The following is a 25,528-nucleotide window of genomic DNA, read 5'->3' as shown; positions in this document are numbered from 1 at the left end:
GTCTGCAGCAATGCAATGACAAAATCTCAGCCTAGAAATATCTATACTAGCTACCCTTCAAGAAAAGATCATAAGACCTTGGCTGTACCTCACATCATCTCTCCTAATGCCAGCCCCATAGAACCAACTTTCTATCCGTCCAACATTGTTTAAAAGATAATGGAATATATCTCTTCACAAGTAGGGGCCCATGACTTGAAAATTATGTTCATACATGTAAGTCTGAAGGTGGCTCACTAAAGTTTTTCAGGGGATTGAATCGCCATCTCTTCCAGTTTGGCTATGACTTGGTTGCCCATTAGTCACTCCAAGTATGCCATGTGCTCATGCACTCCTGACCTATTGTGTATCCATTATGCATTCAGCGGAAAAGTCCCACTCTGTTCAAATCACTGGTGATTCAGGACGGCAGGCATTGCAGTGGTAGCCTGCCCAGCCCTTGACTGAGTGGATATCTGTGGTGGTGGGTCTCTCAGAGGTTGTCTATGGTAAACCAGGATTGTGAGTCATCTTTTAATAGCTATGTTATGAGGAAGACCTGCAGCAGGTTCCTTGCCTTCTGCTAGTGTAGCTACGTCCTGGAACTCTCATAATGTAGACACGTGAGAATGCATCGCTGTGTTGATGAATGTAACTGCTCTATCTTTCATGTTTGCTATTAGCCAGGTTGTGGCATGACTTTATTAAACATGTCTTTAGTGGATAGCTAGTTTCACCATTAGGAGGGATGTGTAAAGGTAGGAGTGGTAGGCAGTGTCTGTTCATTTTCAATGCAGTGTAAGCTTTGGACTACACTCATCCGTGTATGCATCAGCATCCATGATTGCAGCATCTTGGCACAACAAAGGGGAAAGTTTTAGCATGCAGTGAACGAGATGGACATCACATACTAACTGGTTGTTGAGTCTTGTATATTGCTTGCAGCTGTAGTATTTGAGTGACATAGTGCCTTCTTGATGGCAAAGGGTGTACGTGTCAATGGATTAGCATGAATTAACCCACATCTGTCATAGACGTCTCTCTTCCTCTGTGATGTTGACTGGTATGACAGTAAGCATTTAGTCTGAGTACATTTATGACTTCCCTCACTGACTTCTAAATATATGGTTATAAGATATAGAGAGGGGCAACTTATTTACAAGGAGCTTACGCCGTTGTTGCATCATTTCTTTTTACCCCTCAGCGGCTCGTTCCCTGCTCCATGTTGCCCCATATTTACAAAACAATGCATTGGGCCCAAAGTTCAGTTTTTGTAGACTTGCATTAAAATATATCTGTGTTAAAGCTGGTGTGTCATGAAGATTTTAATGTATGCAGGGTAGGCATTCCATGGTAAAATCTCACTTACAACTGACGCAGTGATATTTATGAGTTTTTCAATGTGCGACGCATCTTTGTGATACATCGTTTTCAGCCTGGAATGCGGCAATATTCCTATGCCTCTGTAGCCTAGGCAGAGGAACTGACAAGGTGGCTTTGTAACATGGATCTGACCATTTGAAGTCATTTAACACCCTGGGATTTCATTACTTTACATTCCTTCTACTAGTAGTGGGTCTACACATGTGAAAAACATGTTGTAGGACCCCTTGAGCAACCTGGGACCATGGCACTTATGATATCATCATCCACTGCAGCAAAGCTATGTGACATTGTGTACCCCCTATAAGGGACAGGCCAGGATTGTCACTTCTGTATGGAGAAATGGGTCCCCATGTCATGGCCAGAGCAGGTGTTAAAAGGAGGCACACCATTGTTTACAACAGCCCTCAATGGGCTTTGCAGGATTAACATCAACATTTTTTACGCTAATCCTGCGAAGTTCCAAACCAGCATCAAACATTTGGACACCAGTTCCCTAACTACCACCATGGTTTTTCGTATCTTAGATATGGCTCACACATAGTGGCATTAGGGGGGAACTAAAGGGGCTCAAGAAAGGTAGTGTTGCACTAGGTGCAGCTCTGTTGATTTTTTAATCAGGCCCTTTGTCCCTACAAATATTGCCTAAGGCGCTTTCAGTTTCAACGTGACCTGGCACATTAAAAGTTAGTAGACCCATTGGTGACAATTTTTCGCCCTGAAGAAAGTCCTGCATCTATGACCGGGGATGTTTTTGAGGAAAAATACAGAGACAGCAGGTCTGCCATTCCATGGCCACGTAGTTTGGCCTGCAGTCACGCATGGAGTTTACTTCCTGCATTGGGGCATTTACAGGTCTTTTTTCTTCGTCAATGCAGTTTTTATATTAGCACCGGCTCGCGTCATTCTACAGTGCCAGCTGGGTGCCATATTTAGGGAATGGCGCAAGCTGACGCTAAGACTAGGCTGGTGTCACAAAAAATGACACTAGCCAGGTGGGGATGGCGGTATGGGAAATGGCGGTTGTGCGCTAGAAAATGACGGTAGGCAGGTTAGCGGCAACATTTCTGCCGCTAATCAGCCGAGCGTCATTTTCTGACACACAAGCAGCTACATACATGACTCCTGTCTAAGTGTAGACAGAAGTCATGCCCACCACCCCAATGGCCAGCACAGGGGACCAGTGTCCCCTAAGCATGGCCATTAGACCCAGTGCCAGGCAGAGGGCCCCATGTAAGGGCCCCCAATGGCACTTTACGGAAAAATAGAAAACTACTTACATTACTCACCTGGGATTGGGTCCCCCATCCTCTGGTGTCCCTCTGGTGTGGGTGGGGGTGTTCCTGGGGCGGGCCCCGGTAGACCCATTCCACATGGACCCTAACACCTGGTCTGACCAATAAATAAATAATGGCACTAAGCAGGCTTAGCGCCATTATTTTGGTCCGCCACCCACCAGTGCACCATTTTTGCATGGGGATAAATACGGCGCTACAGGCTTAGAGTCATTTTTTGAATCAGAACGCTTACCTTGCATCTGATTGACGTAAGGTGGGTTCACACATCCAGAAAATGGTGGTAAGTCCAATATTTTGACGCTAGACGTGTCTAGCATCAAAATATAAATATGGAGTTAAGTGTGTGCCATTTCAGCGTAAAAAAAATGATGATAAAATGGCGCAAACAGAGTATAAATATGCCCCTTGGTGGCTTATTTCTAAAAGGTTTGCTCTGCCGGTGCCTTACTTTTTGTGACGCACCGATGACGCTGGCTGCAGGCCCATATCTGAAAGTCCATGCAAAGCCACTTTGCGTGGCTTTTTATGGTCTTGTAGATATGGAGTAGGGCAATGCAGCGCAAGTCGCTGTGTTGCCTTACTTTGCGTCAAAGAGATGTTCCATGGGTATTACTGTGGGTGTTCCCACTCAACTCCCATGATTTTGTATACCTGGAAAATGTATCAAAAGCCTACGCCTCCACATGGGAGGTATAAGAGGGGCACAACAAGGAGAAATAACATTACTTCTCCTCATTCTTTCCTCTTTCTATGCGTGCTGCATTCTGCAGCATACATAGAAGGAGGAAAATCCCACCAGTGATTGTTTTTGTTCAGGATGCTGTCTCTTTCTTCACAAAATCAATTATTCCTACAATTCAGACACCCTTGCACCCTGGTGCATGGGTGCCGGTGCTGGTGCATGCCAGCCAAATGTACACCAACGCAAGAAGAAAGGAGAAGAATCTCATTGATACAGCGCATCCTGCCCTTTTCTTTTGATGCAGGGTAGCGCAGCAAGAATCCTTGTGGCGGTGCCCTGTGCCAAAACCTTGTTAATGAGGCCCCAGATTTCCAATTAGACAACATATAGATGTGTTAGGTTAAAAAAGTTTCCACCATGACTGTATCATCCTAGCAATCTTTCTTCCAACTTCATAGGAGTTGCACATTGAGCTACATGATCCTATCTATAGCCACCCTTTACAGCTGTGTGCCTGCCACCTGCTCTGAAGCTGAATAGTCTCACCTCCCAACCCTCATTCTTGCACTTTTCTCTGTTACTCCTCACCCTGTGCAGGAATCGTGTCTGTCGCATATCTCATTCTCTTGGTTACCGTAAAAGCCAGCCAGTGGGGAGTCCAGATGAAGTTTTTATGGATCAAAGGCGACGACTTCTTCATTGCTGGTAAGAGTTTCCATGTTATAAGAGTTACACTGACGTTTGTTACTCACACAATGTAAGATGGAACACTCCTTAGTAGTTTCTTTCAGAAGAGACATAATATATACAACACAATTCCCACAACAAACAAACTACATTTGGCACAGCTGGTATTTCTTTTACAAAGCCATACATTCATCAGAGCCCCTGGCCTACATCAAAGCAGTCACTAGAAAAATAAGCTGGTCTCTACTTTAAATTAACGGCTAGCACTGGGTGAGGGAATCTGCAATCCTGTTGCTTTTAAGGAAGGTCCACAACAATTGTTTATCCTTGGATAGCTAGCTTCCTTCCTTCTTTATGTGCATTCTTCTTTCTGCACTCTTTTCAGGAATCACTTCGTTTGCCTCTCACATTTCCATTGTGATTTTAATCATTCCTTTTCCTCTCTGTAGCCATGTTTGGTTCTATTTACAACATGGTGTCGTGGTATCTTCTTTCTTTCAGTTATGTATTAGTTTCTGCTTCTGTCTTGCAGCTAAAAGTCACAGATCAATGTTAATAAGAGCCATAGATTGAATGCAGTCTTTCTGTTTACACCAAACATCACACAATAAGCAATAATCCTGGGTATCATTACCAAGCTAGGAATGACTAGCACTCAATAGGTGATCATCCGAAAGTAACGAATATATTGAACTGTGGGATATCTCATAAAAACAAATCATGATTCATGGATGAATCAGGAGAAGAATATATTCCTTATGTGACTTTGATTCTGAATAATGTAGGTGAAACCTTTCCTACACTGCTCTGTGTTTCAGCCTTCTCCTGTCCATCTCACCCATCTTCTTGTGTTAACATGCATTACAAAAACTGTAAGATGCCCTTTGTGTGTTTGTGCTGGGGTGAGGACATGTTTGTGGCTTCATTTACTAAGAAGTGGCGCAGCGTCTCGCTACACCAAATTTGGCAGCGCTGTGTGTGGAGGGAGAAGGTGGGATTAACACAGGGAGGGAGAAGGGGGGATTAAATACCTGCGCTGCTCCTTTCCTCTTTTCTCCGTGCAGAGCAGTGTAAGGATTGGCCGGGAGCGCAGGGCCAGGGTGCTCCCAGGCAGACTGGGAGCCTGTGCAGGCTCTCTCCAGCTCAGAAACTGTGTTGCTGGGCTGGAGAGAGCCATGTGCGCATATGTGTTTGGTCGGCCAGAGATGGCCGGCCACTCATAAATGCGTCTGGGGGGGGAATGCTGAGCACCCTCCCCCACACTCGTCACCCCCACACTCGTCACCCCGAGGCCTGCCCCTTAAAGGCCTTAATAAAGTTTATTATCCTTTGTGTGGAAAAGGATTGCAGCTGATGTTGCTGGCGGGTGGGGGCGACACTCCTCCACCCTTATGGAGGAGCCACACCAGGCTAAAAGTAGCTGCCTAGCACCAACCCGTTGCAGGGAATGATTGTTTATGTGCAGGAAGATGCCCCTTCCTGCACATAAACAATCATAAATTGCATTTTGCTCTTCCTGTGTGTGCTATAGAATGCAGCACACCTAGGAAAAGCAAAAAGAGGAGAAATACAAGTATTTCTCCTCATTGTGCCATGCTACCACTAACTTTGGCAGTGCTTCGTCACTTCAGAAATGCAGGGAAGCGCTGTACTTAATACAATATGGTGCACCCCTGTGTTTTTCCTAGCACTGGCGCTAGAATTAGCTGCCGGGTGCCAACGCAGGCACTCTTGCACAACAGTGCAAGCGTGCCTTCATTGCAGAGGATGATTGTTTATGTGCAAGAAGATTGTCCCTTCCTACACATAAACAATCATTAATGGTGTTTTGCCCTTCATGTGTGTGCTGCAGGATGCAGCACAAATAGGAACAGCAAAAACAAGGAGAAATACAAGTATTTCTCCTTGTTGCGCCATGCTAATGCCACCCCTGAGGTTGCATTACTCTTTGGATCTGCCTCAGGTTTAGGAATCCTCCTAAATCTGGGGCAGCATCAAAATGCAATGGGTGTGGCTGGGGAATGCCCACAGCAACGCCCATTGCACTCCCCTTTCATGCAAAGCGATGTGTGTAAAGGGACCGTATTTCCAAGGAATCATCAAGCCACAAAGAGTGGCTTCACGCCGGCATGTACATATGAGGCAGGTCATTCCGCCACCAGAACATTGGTAAAAGTGATGTTCTGGTGGCCCAATGCCCTTGTAAATGAGAGCCTTGATGTGTTGGGCTTATTTTTGTGGCAGAAATGTAGTTTCTTTTCAACGGACTGCTGTTTAGTCAAATCTTTGAGAATTTGGACCAGTTTATGAACCATTGTAAGACAAGAATCAAACCTATTGTTTGCCAGAAACCCCTGAACAAAAGACGTTTCACCTGATTCACCTGATTCCTGCCATCCACCACTTCCACCTGAACAATTAACATCCACTAACAACGAAAAGAATATGCCATGTACTCCTTCATTATTTAGTCTATGTATCACCATAAAGTGTACCAGACACACAATGATGCTTGAGAAACAGAGAAACCCTGAGGTAAACGTATAAGATTTTCATCAATAGGGACTCAGACCTCCCCAACCAAAATGAAAATTCTTCAAGCAGAAAAGTGACTTTTGCCACCATCAACCAGCACAGGTTTTGTAGATGTTTGAATACTGTACACCACTAGTTTCTAACCATGTTATCAACAACTTTGCACTGTCCATGATAAATTAGGCAGAATAATACTGAACAAAGACTTGATCTTTTGTACACCACTGCTCAATCATATTTATATCCTACATTCGACCTTGCTCTGCATGGACCTTGAGGGAAAGTACCCTCTTTTTGGCATGGTTATACCCACTTTGTGCCTGCTGTCAATGTGTTTTGACTGTGTTCACTGGGATCCGCCTAACCAAGACCCCAGTGTCTGTGCTCACTCCCTTTAAATTTGGTTGCTTAGGACTTTTCACACCCCACAATTGGCATACTACTCCCCCCCTGTAAGTCCCTAGTATATGGTGCCTAGGTACCCAGGGCATTGGGGCAGCCGAGGTTCCCATTGGCTGCAGCATATATTGTGTCACCCATGGAAACCCATGCAAAATGTATCTGCAGGCATACCATTTCAGCCTGAGTGAAGAGGTGCATGCACCCTTTCACTACAGGTCACTGCACCAGGTTACTATAAGTCATCCCTATGGTAGGCCCTCATATCCCAGAGGGCAGGGTGCAGGTACCTGTGTGTGAGGGCACCCCTGCATAAGCCTAAGAACTCCAGCTCCATTACACTGGACTTTGTAAGTGCGGGGAAACCATTTTGCCCGTGTGCTGGGCACATGTCACTACGCAAGCAGATTCGACCTGCAAGATTCCAGTAGGACTCCTCTGCATCGTTTACTTCATCTTCTGGTCACCAGGACTGCAACTGGACACTCAAGGAACCGACAATCCGCAACTCCAGCAACGACTCTGCTTTGCAACATTGTTTCTCCAGCTCCTTTCAGCAACTGCAACATTTCCCTGGTAGTGCATCCTCTGAGGATGGCGAGTCTTCAGCCTGCACAAGAAGTAAGAAGGAATCTCCCTTGGAGTGAAGAAGTCACTCCCCTGCATCTGCAGGCACCAAATGGATTGACGACTGGCTGCATGGATCCTCTCTCCTCCGCAACTGTGTGGATCCTGCATCACAGGTGGTGGTCTGGGGTGGTCTCCTTGGTCCTTTCTACCAGCAGTCCAACTTGGGAGATGGTAAGCCCTTGCCTCTACTCGCAGGACAGTACCTCTGTGCTCCGCGACTCTTACAGCTATCCCTCCTCCAAGGCATCTTCAGGCTCTGTGTAGCCCCAGTCCCCAGCACTCCTTCCTGCAAAGCACAGTCTCTTGCCTGCTGCTCCAGAGACGTGGGACTCCTCTTCAAGTGTTCTGAGGGGGCCTCACTACGACTCCTGCGTCTGCTACCTCTGGGTCACCTGTGGGGGCTGTCTCCTCTTCTTGTGACTCTCTCAGCTGCTGAGGGTCACCTCGGACTCCCCTCCTTGGGTCGAGTCCCCTGGGCCTAGCAAACCTTCTTTCCAAACTCTTGCATTTCCCAAGGCTTATTGATGGTTTTTCAGCACTACTGACTGACTGCATCATGACTGCCGACGTGGGACATCACTTGCATTAATTCTGGAACTCCTCTTCTGCTCCTGTGCTGCACTGCTGACTTTTTTCATCCACAGTCGACCTGGTCCTGCATCCACAGAAGGGTGGTTAGTGGCTCCTGCTACAGCCGGACAGTCCATCTGGGACTTGTTCCCCTTCTTTGCAGGTTCTCTTCTTCACGATCCACCTCTGGTTTCTTCCAGTCTTGTCGGGGTCTTTCACAGTCCTTTTCCAAAGTCCTCCTGTTGGTTTTGGGGAAAACCAGATGCTTACCTCTTCTCTCCAGGGACAGCACCTTCGTAAAACAATTAGAAAACAGGCTAGTGCACGGAGTCGGGGAGCAAGGTGTCGCTGGATCCGATGCGGTGTCTGTTCCGGTGGCACAGGGCAGAGGAGCAGTGGTGCCACTCAGCAGCGTTGGGTCATTTTTCAGAGCGGTGGAGGTCAGGAGGCGTCAGTTGCGAGGTATCAGTCCCTTATTACCTCTGGCAGATACGAAGTCTGGTGAAGTCACGATGCTGTGGGGCGACCTCACGGGGTAGCAATGACATCACAGAGCAGCAGGCACTGCAATGGCATCGGATGTCACAGACGTCGGACTTACGACACTCCGCGGTGACACGAGGCCTGCGGAATCATTGGGGTAGTCGCACTTCTGCAAGGTCCACGGCTTCGGGGCAGGCGTCGTCGCAGTTTCTGTGCAGCAGCGTCCTTAGCAAAATAACATGGCATGGTCCGGCGTCATTAGATAATTTTGTCTCCAGAAATTCACTTCCAGGGGGCCAGGAACTGGAATGGCACCCTCTGGCAAGGTAGAATCCACAGCATGCATACTAAAAACTAGAAGGTGAAGCCTTTGCTGTCCCTGATGCTTCAAAACAGGAGGCAAGCTCAACTCTAAGCCCTTGGAGATATCTCTCAAGCAGGAATGCACAACAAAGTCCAGTCTTTGTCACCTTTCACAGGCAGAAGCAGCAACTGCAGGATATGCCAACAAAGCACAGTCACAGGCAGGGGCAGCACTCCTCCTCAGCTCTTCAGCTCTTCTCCTTAGCAGAGGTTCCTCTTCATTCCAGAAGTGATCTTGAGGTGATCTAAAAGTCTAGGTTTTGGGTCCACAACTTGTACTCCTTTCTGCCTTTGAAGTAGGCAAACTTCAAAGGAAAGTCTCTGTTGTTCACAAGATCCTGCCTTGCCCAGGCCAGGCCCCAGACACACACCAGGGGGGTGGATACTGCATTGTGTGAGGGCAGACACAGTTTATTCAGGTGTAAGTGACCACTCCTCCCTCTACTCCAGCTCAGATGGCTCATCAGGATATGCAGGCTACATCCCAGCTCCCTTTGTGTCACGGTCTAGAGGAGGTTCCCAAATAGTCCACCTTATCAGTCTGACCCAGACATGGAATACACAAGCAGGCAGAGTCACAGATTGGTTTAAACAAAAAAATGCCCACTTTTTAAAAGTGGCATTTTCAAACGAACAATTTAAAAACCACCTTCACTAAAAGATGTATTTTTAAAATGTGAGTTCAGGGACACCAAACAACTCATTTCTATCTGCTCTCAAAGGGAAACTTAACTTTAATAATATTTAAAGGCAGCCCCCATGTTAATCTATGAGGGAGATAGGACTTGCACAGTGAAAACCGAATTTAGCAGTATTTCACTGCTAGGACATGGAACACACATCAGTAATGTCCCACCTTTAACATACACTGCACCCTGCCTATGGGGCTACCTAAGGCCTACTTTAGGGGTGCCTTACATGTATAAAAAAGGGATGGTTAAGGCCTGGCAAGTGGGTTCACTTGCCAAGTCGAATTGGCAGTGCAAGACTGCACACACAGACACTGCAGTGGCAGGTCGGAGACAGGTTTACAGGGCTACTCATGTGGGTGGCAAAACCAGTGCTGCAGGCCACTTGTAGCATTTGATTTACAGGCCCTGGGCACCTCTAGTGCACTTTATTAGGGTCTTATTAGTAAATCAAATATGCCAATCATGGAAAAATAATCACCAGTACAATTTACACAGAGAGCATGTGCATAGCAGTGGTAAAATGCCCAGAGTCATAAAGCCAACAAACGTGGTCAGAAAAAAACAGGAGGAAGGAGGCAACAAGTTTGGGGATGACCCTGCAAAAAGGGTCAGGTCCAACAGTTACCATAATAAAGTACCTTATTTTTGTAACACTGAGACCCAGATTTATACTTTTTGATGCAAAGCTGCCCTTGCTCAGTTTTGCATCAAAATGTATAGCGCCGGCTTGCGCATTCCAGAACGCCAGCCGGGCGCCATATTAATGGAATGGCGCAATCCAGTGCAAAGGGTTGGCTAGCGTAAAAAAAAAAAATGGCATTAGCCGGGTGGAGGCGGTGGTATGGGAGAAGGGGTTTTTGCACCCAATGATGTTAGGCTGGTTGGAGTAAAAATAAAATGACTCTAAGCAGCCTAGCGTCATTTCTTGATGCAAAACCATCCATACCACATGACTCCTGTCTTAGAAAAGACAGGAGTCATGCCCACCACCCCAATGGTCAGCACAGGGGACAAGGTCCCCTAGGCATGTCCATTTCACCCAGTGCCATGGCACTTTGAAAATAAAATAAAAATACTTACCTCAACTTACCTGTACTTACCTGGGATGGGGTCCCCCATCCTGTGGTGTCCCTCTGGTGTGGGTAAGGGTGTTCCTGGAGCTTGGGGAGGGCTCCTGTGAGCTCTTTCCATGGTGTTTGACCATGGAAATGGGTCCACAGGTCCCCTAAAGCCTGCCCTGACCCAGGTGTTAAATAATGGTGCGAAGCAAGCTTCACAACATTATTTTTGACTGCCTCTCTCCCGTGCACCATTTTTGCACGGGTGGATAAATAAGGCACAAAAATGGATGGCTTGAACACAAAAGATAAAACTAGTCCCATATTAAAAATTCTAAGCTGGAACATTGCAGGCCTAAAAAGTAAAATGGAAGATAAGGACTGGGTTGAATTCATTAAAAAACAAGACATCAGCTGTTTCCAAGAAACTTGGGCTATTAATGCTATTGACCTAGATGGGTTCTCCACTTTCCACTCACCCGCTATCAAGCAAAAAAAAGGAAGACCAACGGGAGGCCTGATCATTTTGTTCAAAACTTCACTACTGGGAAACTCCGTAGTAACCCATGCTGTATTAAGCAAGGAAATCCAGACGCTTGCGGTAAAATATGAGGAGTGGTCACTCGAAATAGTAAATGTGTATTTCCCTCCTATTAGCCGGGTCCAAGTCATGCCAGGTGTGCGGCTCCTTAAGGAACATATCCTAAATAAAAGAACTACGGGTTGGAGGAACCCAGCACTAGGTCATACGAACAACCGCTCTCCCCAGCCTTGTAAAACCTTTTTACTGATATGCAGTGATTTCAACACTAAACCTCATTCTATCCTCTGGGATGAACAAGTAGTAGAGGAAGACCATGCTTGGAACATTCCAACGCCCCGCATCCAATGTAGTAAAGACTCCAAGAAATGAGAACTAATCTTTGAAGCATTAATAGAAGGAGGAATCCGCACCTTAAACGGAAGAACAAATTCAGATAGAACTTTCAAATCTACCTTTCGATCTGGAAAAAGGCAAAGTATAATCGACTACATGGCAATAAACATCGAAGCCTGGCATTATGTCATCGATATGGAAATAAGGGACAGGATTGAGAGTGATCACGACCCACTGCTAATGGAGATAGTCCATCCGGACATGAGCCCAGGGAAGGCCGTGTCTCCATTCAACGAAAATAGCTTAACAATAACTATGAGACCAAATAGGAAAAACATATTAAGGTCAAATGAGGATGAACCCTATACGAGCACACCTAGTCAAACCTGGTTGCTATTACATAGCACGTTTTTAAACCTACCAGTCAACGAAGCCTTACCCCTCCTGCATAATTTTTATAATCTGCTATTACAAACAACAAAGGAAAAGACCAAGCATCTTCAAATTAATCCTAAAACGATGGAGGGCTGGTTCGATGAAGAGTGTTTGAAACTAAAAAAGACCTTATTACAAGCACTAAAGAATCGGCATTTGAATGACTTTAATGAGCAATATTTTCATGAATGCAGGCAACAGTACAAAAGATACAAAAGGAAGACATTCCCACATAAACTCTGGAAAATTCTACTGCAGGTAATATCGGCAGGGAACTGCAAAAAGTTTTGGGAGATAGTAAGGTGGGGTTGCGAAGGTCCTTCGAAAAACCTAGAACTGAATATTAACCCACAACTTTGGGTAAAGCATTTCACCGCCTTGTACCAGGAAGTTGCCAAGACGGCATCCGGGAGTACCAATAATCCATACAGTCTCATTCAAGGGCTGGCAGGCAGAAATCAAAGATCAAGTAAGGTACTTCCACTTCAAAAGACCTATGCAGTACCTTCAAATCGGCTTGTTAGATCAGTAAATGAATCCCAGAATGAACTAGTCCCTAACGAACTCCCCAGCACAAATTCCATGCAAGCAACCCATGCCACTCCACGTGCAATGGAGTTAATACCGGAATTCAGTGAGAAAGAAATTAAACAAGTTATTCTCCTCCAAAAGCCGCACAAGGCTCCAGGCCCAGACGGTATTCCTTCAGACGCTTACCGTAACCAACTAACGTTATGGCTACCCGCTCTAGCCCGTCTATTCAACAGTGTTTGGCACCACGAGGTAATCCCTACTTCCTGGAAGAAATCAATAATTGTTCCAATTCATAAAAAAGGTCCTCGGGACATGGTGTGCAGTTACAGGCCTATCTCACTGCTTGATAGTGTTGGAAAGATTTATGCCAAAATGATTCAGTCACGCCTAGACCATTGGCTAGAGGATGGAGACTTAATATCAACACACCAAGCTGTTTTTAGGAGAGGCCAAAGTACAACAGATCAACTTTTTAAGTTAAACATGATCTGTGCTAAATACGCCACCCTAAAAGACTGCCCATTATATCTGGTCTTCGTGGATCTTCAAACAGCCTTCGACAGCGTAAACCGCCAAACATTATGGCAGTTATTGTCGGAAATGGGCATACAGGGAAAAATTTTAAGGCTGTTAATTCTACTGCCTACAGGAAATACTGCCAGGGTCAGATATACTACGAGAAATGATTATACGGCAGAAATTCCAATCGAGCGAGGAGTAAAACAAGGCTGTGTTTTGGCCCCAACCTTATTCAATTGTTATATAAATGAAGTAAGTCAAGACCTGAGGGAATTAAATCTGGACGTACCAAAACTAGCCAATGAAAGTATACCTATCCTGCTCTTTGCTGATGACGCTGTACTACTGGCAAGAACGGAGATAGCAATGCATCGACTACTCAGGGGTTTCGAATCATTTTGCACCTCAAGGAGCATGGTAATTAACGAGGGGAAAACAAAGTTTATGATTCTTAACCAAAAACAGACGATGCAATCGACCTTTAGGGTAAACAACAAACCTTTGGCCCGAGTGGCTACGTATGATTACCTGGGTTGCAGATTAGACGAAAAACAGACATGGAAACCACAAATTTATAAAAGCAGCATCTCCCTGGCCCAACAAGCTGGAGCAGTACTCAGATTTGCAAAAGCTACAGGCAACCATTCTGTGAGTTCTGCATTGCTCGCATACAAAACAAAAGCAAGAGCCGCAGCACTTTACAGTGCAGAGATCTGGGGATTCAGAAAGACTCCATCAATACAAGTAACCGAGAATAAATTTCTACGCCGATTACTTTGTCTAGGCAATGCCACACCAATGAACGCAATAAGAATTGATCTACAAATGAGAAAGGTTGAGGACTACATTGCTCTGGCTCCAATAAGATACTGGATCCGTATTTGGTCAAAAGAGGAGCTCAAACCATATAGAGACGTACTTATGGACATCATGAAGCTACAAAGCCATCTGAAATTGCCCTGGTTCAAACACATCTCAACTACCCTGGCTGCTATCGGCCAGGAAGACCTCTGGCTCCATCCAGAAAAAATCAGAAGGCCTAGTTTAGCTGTCATAAAAAAGGCATATTGGGAGAAAAAGACTGAGAGTATGTGTGAGACACTTAGCCCCTTATTCAAGCGCTATATCTTGTTTAACCAAGAGCTTAAACCAGCAATATTCATAGACAGTATTTATCTGGATGAAAAAAGGCTTCTCTATTTTAAATTCCGCATGGGCACACTACCTGTGATGGCCGTGACCAACAGATGGCAACCCGTTCCTCCGGATAGATTAGAATGTTGTCCATGTCTTCACGGTGGCCCAGAAACACTTTCCCAATTCCTCTTATTATGTCACTTCACGCTTAAACTCCGCAAATTGTATTTACGTCCACTTTTTAGATCCTACGGAGTTAGGAAGTGCAATGAGGCGGAAGTGCTATGTATGCGATCAGACGAGAAACACATTGTGACAAAAGTTTCAACTTATATATTGGAAGCATGGAAGCTACGCTCAATAATGCACCCACAGTTGGCACAAACATAACTACATGTGTCATCCCATAGCTATCTAGCCTGTGAAATTGGTGCAGGGTGTTGCAAAACTGGGTTAGGCATCGGGTTTTTATTAAACGGTTGGCAGCCACCGTAAGGTCCCAAATGATTCGTGCCTGAACAAGATATTTAAATGTTAGATTTATAATATTTTTTTTTTTAGAATAAGTTAAGTTTTATGCAAATTATGGCTACGCATTAAGTTTTATGATAATGTAGGGCAAATCGGATATATTTCGGCACATGTCAAATCAAAATTTAAGCACAGTTTTCTTTTTATTGAGATGTTTTATTTAATGTGATTTTTTCCGAGTGTGATGGACTGATATTTATTGTGTGATTATTGTTATGGCCGGATAGGCTAACAACAATTAAATAAATGAAAATGAAATAAGGCACTAGGGCCTTAGAGTCATTTTTTGGATGGGAACGCCCAATCTGCATCTCATTGACGCAAGATGGGTTCAAGCATCCCAAAAATTACTCTAACTCCAATATTTTGACATGAGACTAGTATAGCGTCAAAATATATATATGGAGTTATGTTTGCGCTGAATTAGCGTAAGAAAATGACACTAATTCAGCGCAAACAGAGTATAAATCTGGTCCTGGGTGTTTTCTTTCATGTGTGCAAGGGCTGTGTGAATACAGTGGTATTGCATGAGCTCTGCATGTCTCCTAGATAAGCCTTGGCTGCTCATCCACAGCTACCTCTAGAGAGCCCTGGCTTCCTAGACACTGTGCCTACACTTCACTAATAGGGGATATCTGGACTTGGTATAATGTGATAACACCATAGGTGTTCATCACACACCAGGCCAGCTTCCTAAAGGCATGATCTGTGCGATACTAAAAGGAAAATAAGAGTCAAGTGTTAGCATTTGCTTCACACCCTAGCGCGTCAGAGGATTAATAAGTAAACTTACAAGGAGCTGCGTTTAGGTCGACAAACCTTTGGACCACGTTTGGGGACTTCCCAGTACGAGATATCTTCTTGGCATCACAAATCAATAAATCAATAAATAATCAATAATAACAATCACTAATCAATAAACATTTAATTAAAATCAATAAGTTGAACACACCATGACCTTTCAGTCATGAATAACCAAACCAATTTAGTTAAGTGTTAGGATATTTATTTCCCTGTTGGTTACAATCTAACATCATATCTACTAATCTTATTAACCCAAACCACGCCAAACAAATCCTAATTAGTAATCAACACAACTTTGATTAATGCATCAGTTATATTCATTCAGTATCCAGGCACATCATTAATATGAAGCAACTTAGCAGAGTCTCATTAATACATGATTCAACAAAGCAAGAACTCAGTAATTTGTCTATTTGCATAAGATATTTGTGGAACGCCTTTACTAACATCAAATCAGCATTAGCATGTTGGGCTTCATGCAAAACATTTTAGTAAACACAAATTTAGAAAACATCAAAACTATGGCCTCTGTCAAAATAGCAGTTGGTACCTAGAAAGAAAGGCAAACAGACAATCAAAATTTTGCATTGAATAGTTACCAATCCAAAAGATCAGCAAACAGCGTTAGTCTTCGTCCTCAGGACATCAGTTCATCGGCATCAGCAAAGATAGGGCGGGGAAAAGTCTCAAGATAGCATAGATAGGGAATAGGATCCTTCCCTCATATGGAGGAGAAGTAAGTATCAGGCAAGAATGGGTAGAAGATGGTTTAAAGTATCAGGACAAGACGCTGAAAGAATAAGAGTTCAGTAGCTCAAAAGGAAGAAGACGGAATGGTGAAGTGGCAAGGTGGCAAGTGTCCTCTGGAAACTGAGTCCCCTTTTCTTCTTGGGTCACGCCGTTAAATCAAAACTGTCTAATTAGCCCCTAACTCCTCATTGGATAATAATTGGTGCATCGTTATCTCTGTCCAATAATTTGGTAAGCACTTTGCTAGAATTCTCCACAAACCACAGTTCTCATGTCGCGGATTGGTCCAAGTTATTGACGTCTTCAACGGTTGGAATGTCAGGTAGAAAAAGCTACACTTTGCGCTCCAGTCAGTGTCTCCATTGTCTTCTCCTAGTACGTTTAACCTTGCACCTGTTACGAATTACACTGTTGCATTTAGCAAGAACATCGCCTTGAGCAAGTCGGTTCTCATGAGGAAGAATTTACTACGGCTACACACATATAGGGGCATATTTATACTCCGTTTGCGCCAAATTTGCGTCGTTTTTTTAGACGCAAATTCAGCGCAAAACTAACGCCATACTTATACTTTGGCGTTAGACGCGTCTAGCGCCAAAGTATGAGGAATGAGCGTCATTTCTTTGCGTGAACGCCTTCCTTGCGTTAATGAGATGCAAGGTAGGCGTTCCCGTCTAAAAAAATGACTGCGACGCAAATGCGTCGTATTTATACTCCCGGGCAAAAATCACGCCCGGGAGTGGGCGGGGCAAAAAACCCCGCATTTGCGCCTCTTTTTAACGCCTGGGTCCAGGCGTTAAGGGACCTGTGGGCTCAAAATGAGCCCACAGCTGCCCTCCCATGCCCCCAGGGACCCCCCCTGCCACCCTTGCCCACCCCAGGAGGACACCCAAGGATGGAGGGACCCATCCCAGGGACATTCAGGTAAGTTCAGGTAAGTATAATTTTTTTTTTTTTATTTTTTTTTGGCATAGGGGGGCCTGTTTTGTGCCCCCCTACATGCCACAATGCCCAATGACCATGCCCAGGGGACATAAGTCCCCTGGGCATGGTCATTGGGCAAGGGGGCATGACTCCTGTCTTTACTAAGACAGGAGTCATGTAAATGGCGTCTGGGCGTCGTTAAAAATGGCGCAAATCGGGTGGAGGCGATTTTTTTGCCTCTACCTGACTTGCCCCATTTTAAGACGCCCTAACGCCATTTTCCCCAACGCCGGCGCTGCCTGGTGTACAAAAACCTTCCCTACAAATTTTACATCTTAAAATTCTGTCAATTCAATCTCTTCCCTTATTGGCTTCCCCTTTGATTTTTCCCCTTTACAATTCTTCCCTTTCTTTTTCTTCCCTCGTCTTATTATTTTTCACAATATTCATTTTATCCTTTTGCTAATTTCACATGCCACCCACAATCCAAATAGGCAAGCTATAACAATCAATATCCCCTGTATTATTTTAGACAATATCCCATGCCAAATGTTGCTAAGCCAATTTCCCACTGAAGCAAACCCTTTTCCAACCTTTTTCCAAACACCTGGTTCTTTTAATTCCTTCAAATCTGTACTATCCCTAGTCAAGTTAGTAAGCATACTTCTAATCTCATTACTATTATCTGGTATATATGCACAACAATGACGCTCATTAAACATTCTACAAACTCTGCCATTTTTTGCTAAAAGAATGTCTAAAGCAAGCCTGTTTTGAAGAGTCATAGCCCTCTCCGCAGCAAGTTCAGTATCCATCAGGAGTATAGCCCATGAAAAATTTGCCAGCATGTTATCCACAATAGTAGACACCTTTCGAATCTTTATAGAATTCAAGATAACTTCCACTGAGGGAATTATCACCCCAAATATGTCTCCCACTACACCAGCAGTGGTCTCTCTCTTCTGTCTAGTACGATGTAATTCAGACAATTTCGGAAACCTTTTCAAATCGTCAAGTTGGTATATCTTTGGGAAAACCATCCCCAAATAATATGTCCCATATCATCCCTTTGGAAGACGGTAATAAACATTAAGTCCACATCTGTAATAGATCCCTGAGATCGCTGGATCCTGTCCATTCAACATGAACGTCCATTTACTCTGAAACAAAAACACATGCTTACATTCACTCATTCCCACAAACACATTGTCATAATATGATTTTGGCCGATATATACAAAGCTTCCCTACATGTAATGCGTCTAAAGCTAGCTTCCCTTGTTCCCTAATTGCACCATAACCTTCACTACTAGCAAAAGCCAGCTGCTGCAATCCTTTTTCTAATTTACCCTTTAATGCCCTTCTTCTATCCTCTGTGTGACCTAAAAAGCTTTTCTCTACAGGTGTAAGCAAGCATGTCAAATTATTGTGATGTGCATATGATGTTCTAATTGTCAATGTGGACTCAAAGAATCCTTTAACTAAATTTATACTGCAGTATCTAGCTACACCACTCAAATCCTCTATTATAGGCACATAAGAAAACACTAAGGGCCATATTTATACTTTTCGACGCTGGCTAACGCCATTCTGCAGCGCCATGCGGGCGCCGTATTTATTCAATGACGTTAGCCGGCGTTAGCCTGCGGAGCTGCCTGGTGTGCGTGAAAAAAAATTACGTACACCAGGCAGCGCCGGCGTAGGGGAATATGGAGCTTGGGCGCCAAAAAATGGGGCAAGTCAGGCTGAGGCAAAATTTTCGCCTCAACCCGATTTGCGCCATTTTGTTTTACTCCCAACCCCCATTCAAATGACTCCTGTCTTAGCAAAGACAGGAGTCATGGCTCCTTGCCCAATGGCCATGCCCAGGGGACTTCTGTCCCCTGGGCATGGTTATTGGGCATAGTGGCATGTAGGGGGGCACAAATCAGGCCCCCCTATGCCACAAAAAAAAAAAAAATTACTTACCTGAACTTACCGTATGTTCCCTGGGATGGGTCCCTCCATCCTTAGGCGTCCTCCTGGGGTGGGCAAGGGTGACAGGGGGGGTCCCTGGGGGCATGGGAGGGCACCTCTGGGCTCCTTCCGAGCCCACAGGTCCCTTAACGCCTGCCCTGACCAGGTGCTAAAAAACAACACAAAAGCGGCTGGACGTCATTTTTTTGACCCGCCCACTCCCGGGCGTCATTTTTGCCCGGGAGTGTAAATACGGCGCACATGCCTCGGAATCACTTTTTTAGACGGGAACGCCTACCTTGCATATCATTAACGCAAAGTAAGTGTCCATGCTAAAAAATGACACAAACTCCATGGACTTTGGCGCTAGACGCGTCTAACGCCAGAGTATAAATATGGAGTTCGTTTTGCGTCGAATTTGCGCCAAAAAAAACAACGCAAATCCGGCGCAAATGGAGTATAAATATGCCCCTAAATCGTGATTAGAATAGAAGTATTGGATCTCCTCCTGGTTATAAAATCTTGTTAGTAGTAGACTACAACTTATCCCATAAGTTAACAGCAAGCTATGATAGGTAACCCCCTCCTGTACCGAAACAGGAATCCGTGTGCACACAAAGCAGTCCTTCGCATCCACTGTGTCAACATACTCACTCAGCATAGAAAATGTTAGTGGAAAGTTCCCCTTTTGCATTAGTTCCCTCATGCAAATATCTTGTATCCAGCTCAAACTTCTCCCAAGTTGTTAGTGCAGTGGTAGTCTCAGGAATTGTAACATTGTTAGTCCCACTCTGATCCATTAGTGTCATACCCACAATCACAACCATAATGAATATCACACTCACAATACCTAACCCAACACTCAAATATTTACAACGCCTACTCCCTCTATTATACTGTCTAGTGTTAGCCATGATCTGTAAAGAATCAGAAAGTGGAGGATGGTTAATTCAAACAACAACAACAGAGGATGGTTAAACATTTTTTTCTCCGCAGTTATTTACAGCTTTCAGTTTCACTCCCAGGATCCTTTGTCAATTCCGGTTAGCAGCTTGTCAAAATCTGTTTTCATAAGTCAATTCAGGTTTTCAAAGTCTCATCTGGTAAATTCTCAGTCTCTTTTCTAAACTTTCAACTTCAGCTCGATCTTTACACCAATCCAGTCTTTTCAGCCAGACTCAGGTGCCAAAGTATTGACCTGGGATCTCGCGATCAAAGCAAAACGGCAAGAACTCTTGTTGCCATTCAGCTGTTGTTGCATAAGCCCATTCAGGACCTGCGTATCTTCTGTTTGCTACTCTCTTTCTTTTCAACTTGCGATCACCTTGTAACTCTCCTTCACTCAGATCTTCTCTCCTTGTTGTATCAACTTCTTCCTCTATTGCATCTTCGACAACCACTTCTTACCTCTTCACCTGCAACTCTGGCCACTTGTCTCCTTTCAGTATCTCTCTGGTCTGTGATCTTCCCTGTGGCAACCTTTCGCCCTCTCTTGGCTCTATGGTGTTTTCGCTTGATGGACCTGCAATCTGCTCAGGAGGAGTTTGGACACTCTGACTCTCTTCCACCTCAACTCCTTCGTCTTCTGGGTCTATCAAATGCTCTGGCTCATTCTCGTAATCGGTTGCTTTGGGGAGAACCTCACTCTAAATAGGCTCTCCTGCTGCCTCAGTTGAGATAGGCTCACCGTCACCCCTCTGGATCTCTTCTCCTTCGTCTCTTACTGGAGTGACCAAACCGTCCTCAACAGGCACTCCTTCTGTCTCAGTTCCCCTTTGATCACTCTCCGGCCCTGAGACTTCCTTGTCTGTTGATGGTACTTTCAACAACTCAAATTCCTCATCAGTTGGACACGTCACCTTTTTCGTGTGACTGGCATGGATCCAGTTCGGAACTCCTGCACACTTCACAGCAGTGGTAGTCGTTAGTATCACTTGGTAAGGTCCCTTCTAACGTGGCTCCAAGCAAGCCTTCCTTACGTGTTTCTTGAGGACAACCCAGTCACCAGCTCTCAGCTTGTGTCCTGGATCATTAACCGGTGGCAGGGTGGTACCTGGTGAGAAAAAGAGCGGACCACATCAACCAGACCCTTGCAGTAGTCCAACACCATATCATCCGTGATATTCACAAGAGCATTCACAGGCACTGCGGGCAGTCTCATAGCTCGAACCATGAGAATCTCATGTGGGGACAGTCCTTTTTTCTTGTTAGGTGTATTTCTCATTGACATTAACACTAAAGGTAATGCGTTGGGCCATTTCAAATTTGTGGCTGCACACATTTTCGCCATTCTTGACTGCAGGGTACCATTCATCTGTTCCACTAGTCCTGATGCTTCAGAGCGGTAGCTACAATGCAACTTCTGCTCAATGTTCAATGCTGCACACAGCAAATTAACCACCTCGTTGTTGAAGTGACTTCCCCTATCTGATTCTAAAGAGATCAGAAAACCGAAACGTGGTATCAATTCCCTAAGCAGCAGCTTCGCTACTGTGAGGCTGTCATTCCTGCATGTAGGGTACGCTTCAATCCAATGACTGAAGATACACACAATCACCAACACATATCTCAAACCTCCACACACAGGCATCTCAATGAAATCCAATTGCATTCTGCTAAATGGACCTCCAGCTCTCCCAATGTGGCTCAAATTCACCACTGTCCCTTTCCCCGCATTCATCTTTTGGCAGATGACACACCGATGGCAAATCACCTCTGCAGCTTGTCTGAACTTTGGGTTAAACCAGTCAATCTTGAATAACCTGATCATGGCATCCCTCCCAATATGTGCTTGACCATGATAAAACCTTGCAAATTGTGACAAAAGACTGTTCGGCAAGACCTTTTTCCCTTCGTCTGAAACCCACAAATCATCTGGTCTTTGTACGCATTGCATCCTAACCCAAGAACACTTCTCATCTTTGCTAGCACGACCCTGCAACAATCTCAACCCTTCTAACGTGTCAATCACCCTTAATGCGTAACCTGTGCATGTCTCATCTTTTTCAGGCAACAATTCCCATTGATCCTTAAATGATATACAGTTCAATGCGCAAAACCTTGCGACTTGATCCGCATATCCATTTCCCATTGAAACAAAGTTTTGTGAATTCAGGTGTGCACTGCATTTCACCATGGCAATTTCATGAGGTAACTGAATCGCGTGCAACAACTCCTTGATTCTCTCACCATTTTTCACTGGTGAACCAGAAGAGGTCAAATAACCCCTCTGTGACCACAATTGGCCAAAATCATGAACAATTACAAATCTGTATCGACTATCAGTATAGATAGTCACTCTCATCTGAGCAGAGACATGGCAAGCTCTGGTAAGAACAACCAGTTCAGCTACCTGAGCGGAATACACTGCTTGAAGCCAGGACTCTTCCAGGATACCAGAAATCGTGCATACAGCATATCGGGCTCTCAGCACGCCTACTGAGTCTCTCAAACATGAGCGATTGACAAAGATAATTTGGTTGTTTTCTTCCAATTGGGTATCTTTAATATCAGGTCTCGGCTTGGTGCACATTTCAGTTACCTCAAGACAATCATGCTCTACATCTTCCACATTTTCAACTTCTGTATTTTCACTTGGAAGCAAAGTTGGCGGGTTCAACGCTGTACATCTTTTTAATGTTACATTTTGTGACCCCAATAAAATCGTTTCATATTTGGTCAACCTTGCTGTGAGCGAGTAGTCGGATATAAAGCACTCTAGACCGCAGTAAGCTGAAGAAAGGTTTATGTTTATGGAAAGTTGAAGATGTAGGAGAAACCAGGTGAGTATTTGGTTGTATGACTTGAGGGTGGGGATCGTCTTGAGATTCTATCTTCACTCTTCGTTTCTGTCTCCTTGGTTCACAGGTCATTCCCGGGAAGTGCATGTGGAGAGAAGAAGAGACAGCGGTAAGTGTACATGCCACCCAACTCGGTTTAGTCTTTATATTCTTTTCTTTTCCCCCCTGACTCTCTGTTCGTCTTATTACAATCGTTTAGTCATAAATAACAGATGTTGTCTTTCTTCAGTGTTTTTACTTCTATCCTTTCTATTTTCCTAATATGTGGACCTACACATGGATTTGCTGGCCTTCGTTTTGGAATTTCTACAAGGACTGGGGTACGTAGTATAATCGTTTCCTTCCTCACCTTTCCTCTGATATTTGTCTGTTTACTCTGTTCCAGCCCCCCTCCTTTCCTCCGTTTTCGTATTGGTTATGAGTCCTCGTTTTGTTTTCTTTCCCCTCCCGCTGTTCCACACTTTCCGACCTCCCTCCTTGTACCCTCTGTCTCTCACTCGCGCACTCTCCTGAAGCGTGGCGGGATGCAGCCACTCGTCTCCCCGGTTGCCTGGATCAGGTTCTCCGGACACTCGTCTTTCGTCTGCAGCTTCAGGGCTTGTAGGAGACTGCCGTCTCCTACTCTTTGGTGACTTCCGATCCTGGTCCTTCACCTTCAGGTCTCGGTTGCTGGGTGTTTCTTCTTCCACGAAAGGATTCACAGCGCTCCCCTCCTCTCCTGGGAGTTCCTCCAAGGCTTTGAACGCCATGAAAGTCTGCCGCGGTAGTTTTGAAGTGTCAGTGCATCGCCACTGCCGGTTCTTCCACCAATCACGATCAGGGAGCCTCAGAGCACCAGGGGCAGAGTCAGCACAAGCAGGAGCGGAGTGTGGGCGAGCAGAGTCCAGCCCGTCACACTTGCATTCGTCATGTGCTGTGTTTTAGTACGGGTCAACAGGATTTCAGCTGAGTGAGGGACTATGACTGTTAGAGTATGTCCCATCACTATGCCTTCACACTGTCTGAGGCTTTGTCCAACTGCTGCTAATGCACGCAGACAACCCGGTAAGGCTGCTGCAACTGGGTCCAAAGTAGCTGAAAAATATGCTACTGGTCGGTTTACTCCTCCATGGACCTGTGTCAAGACAGAGAAAGAACATGCATCACGTTCATGACAAAATAGAACAAAAGACTTTGTGTAATCAGGCATACCTAAAGCTGGAGCCCTGCACATGCTCTCTCTTAATTCAGTAAATGCTCTCATTTCCTTCTCTCCCAACACTATGACATCCAGCCCCTCTTACGGTCAGCCTCATCAATGGCTTGGAGATGACTGAGAAATTCTGGATCCACTGATGACAGTAACCCACCATTCCTAGAAACATCCTAACATCTCTCTGTGTTGTTGGGGGATTCATCTGTAACAATGCAGTTACTCTTTCCCTGGATAACTTCCTTGACCCTTTCTCAATTTGATGACCCAAATACTTTACCTCTTTCTGACAATATTGCAATTTCTTTGGGGACACCTTGTGCCCGTTCTTTCCCAAGTGATTCAGTAAGGCAATCGAATTATACTTGCACTCGTCCCTCGTTTTGGATGCGATCAACAAATCATCAATGTACTGCACTAGAGTTGATTGGAAAGGCAGCTCCAATGACTCCAAATCCTTCTTCAATATCTGATTGAATATGGAAGGTGATTCCGAAAACCCTTGAGGAATTCGACACCAACTGTAAACCTTGTCCAGGAATTTAAAACGTAAGAGAAATTGGCTGTCCTCATGAAGAGGCACAGAAAACAACGCTTGGGACATATCAATTACTGTGAACCATTCTGCATCGCATGGAATCTGAAACATAATCACAGCCAGATTTGGCACCACTGGGCAGCATTTCACCACTATGTCATTGATCTTCCTCAAATCTTGGACAATCCGAACCTTCCCACAAGGCTTTCTCAGTCCCATTATTGGTGAATTACACGGACTGCTCATCACTTCTTTCAAGACTCCCTATTTCACAAAATCTGCAATTATTTGCACACCTTTATAAGGACATCTTGCGCCATGTGATACTGCAGTATCTGGGGGAACGCAGCGTTTGGTTTCACACTGACTTTAACTGGCTCTACTCCTTTTATCAGCCCTACTTCTTTCCCTGTCAAATCCCACACCTTCTCTTGAACTGTTCCCTGTAAGTCTGCCAGGAGATCAGCTACTGTGAAGATCGGAAAGAAATTAATCAGAGGATATTCCTCATCTGTGGTCTCAGTTTCAGGCTCTGAAACCTGCTCCTCCCCTTCATCATCGCTGTTTGTCTGAACCTCAGTTCCCTCATTGGAGCAGGTGATTGAACACCTCGTCTTGCACAATAAGTCTTTTCCCAGTAAGGATACGGGACTTGAATCACAAACCACAAATCTGTGCAATCCTTGAAAGTGCCAAGCTCAACCTGAACCGGATCTGTGACCAGGTTAGTCAGGAGTTAGTTTGCTACTCTTACTACCTTAAATGTCTGTCCC

The 25,528-nt window shown here is 44.8% G+C and overlaps 1 protein-coding gene across 1 annotated transcript in view; it reads left to right on the top strand.

The window, feature by feature from the left end:
* Nucleotides 1-25,528, top strand: part of LOC138293967 (neutral amino acid transporter 9-like) — a 378,670-nt gene that overhangs the window by 108,381 nt on the left and 244,761 nt on the right. The window contains exon 3 of the mRNA XM_069233229.1: nt 3,940-4,047. Within this exon, the coding sequence (XP_069089330.1) occupies nt 3,940-4,047 (108 nt within the window). The remainder of the gene's footprint in view (nt 1-3,939; nt 4,048-25,528) is intronic.

This window comes from Pleurodeles waltl, chromosome 4_2 (assembly GCF_031143425.1).
Source record: "Pleurodeles waltl isolate 20211129_DDA chromosome 4_2, aPleWal1.hap1.20221129, whole genome shotgun sequence".
In the NCBI taxonomy this organism is placed as follows: domain Eukaryota; kingdom Metazoa; phylum Chordata; class Amphibia; order Caudata; family Salamandridae; genus Pleurodeles; species Pleurodeles waltl.
The sequence above is the reverse complement of the archived record's forward strand: the minus strand, read 5'-3'. Positions and strand labels throughout refer to the sequence as shown.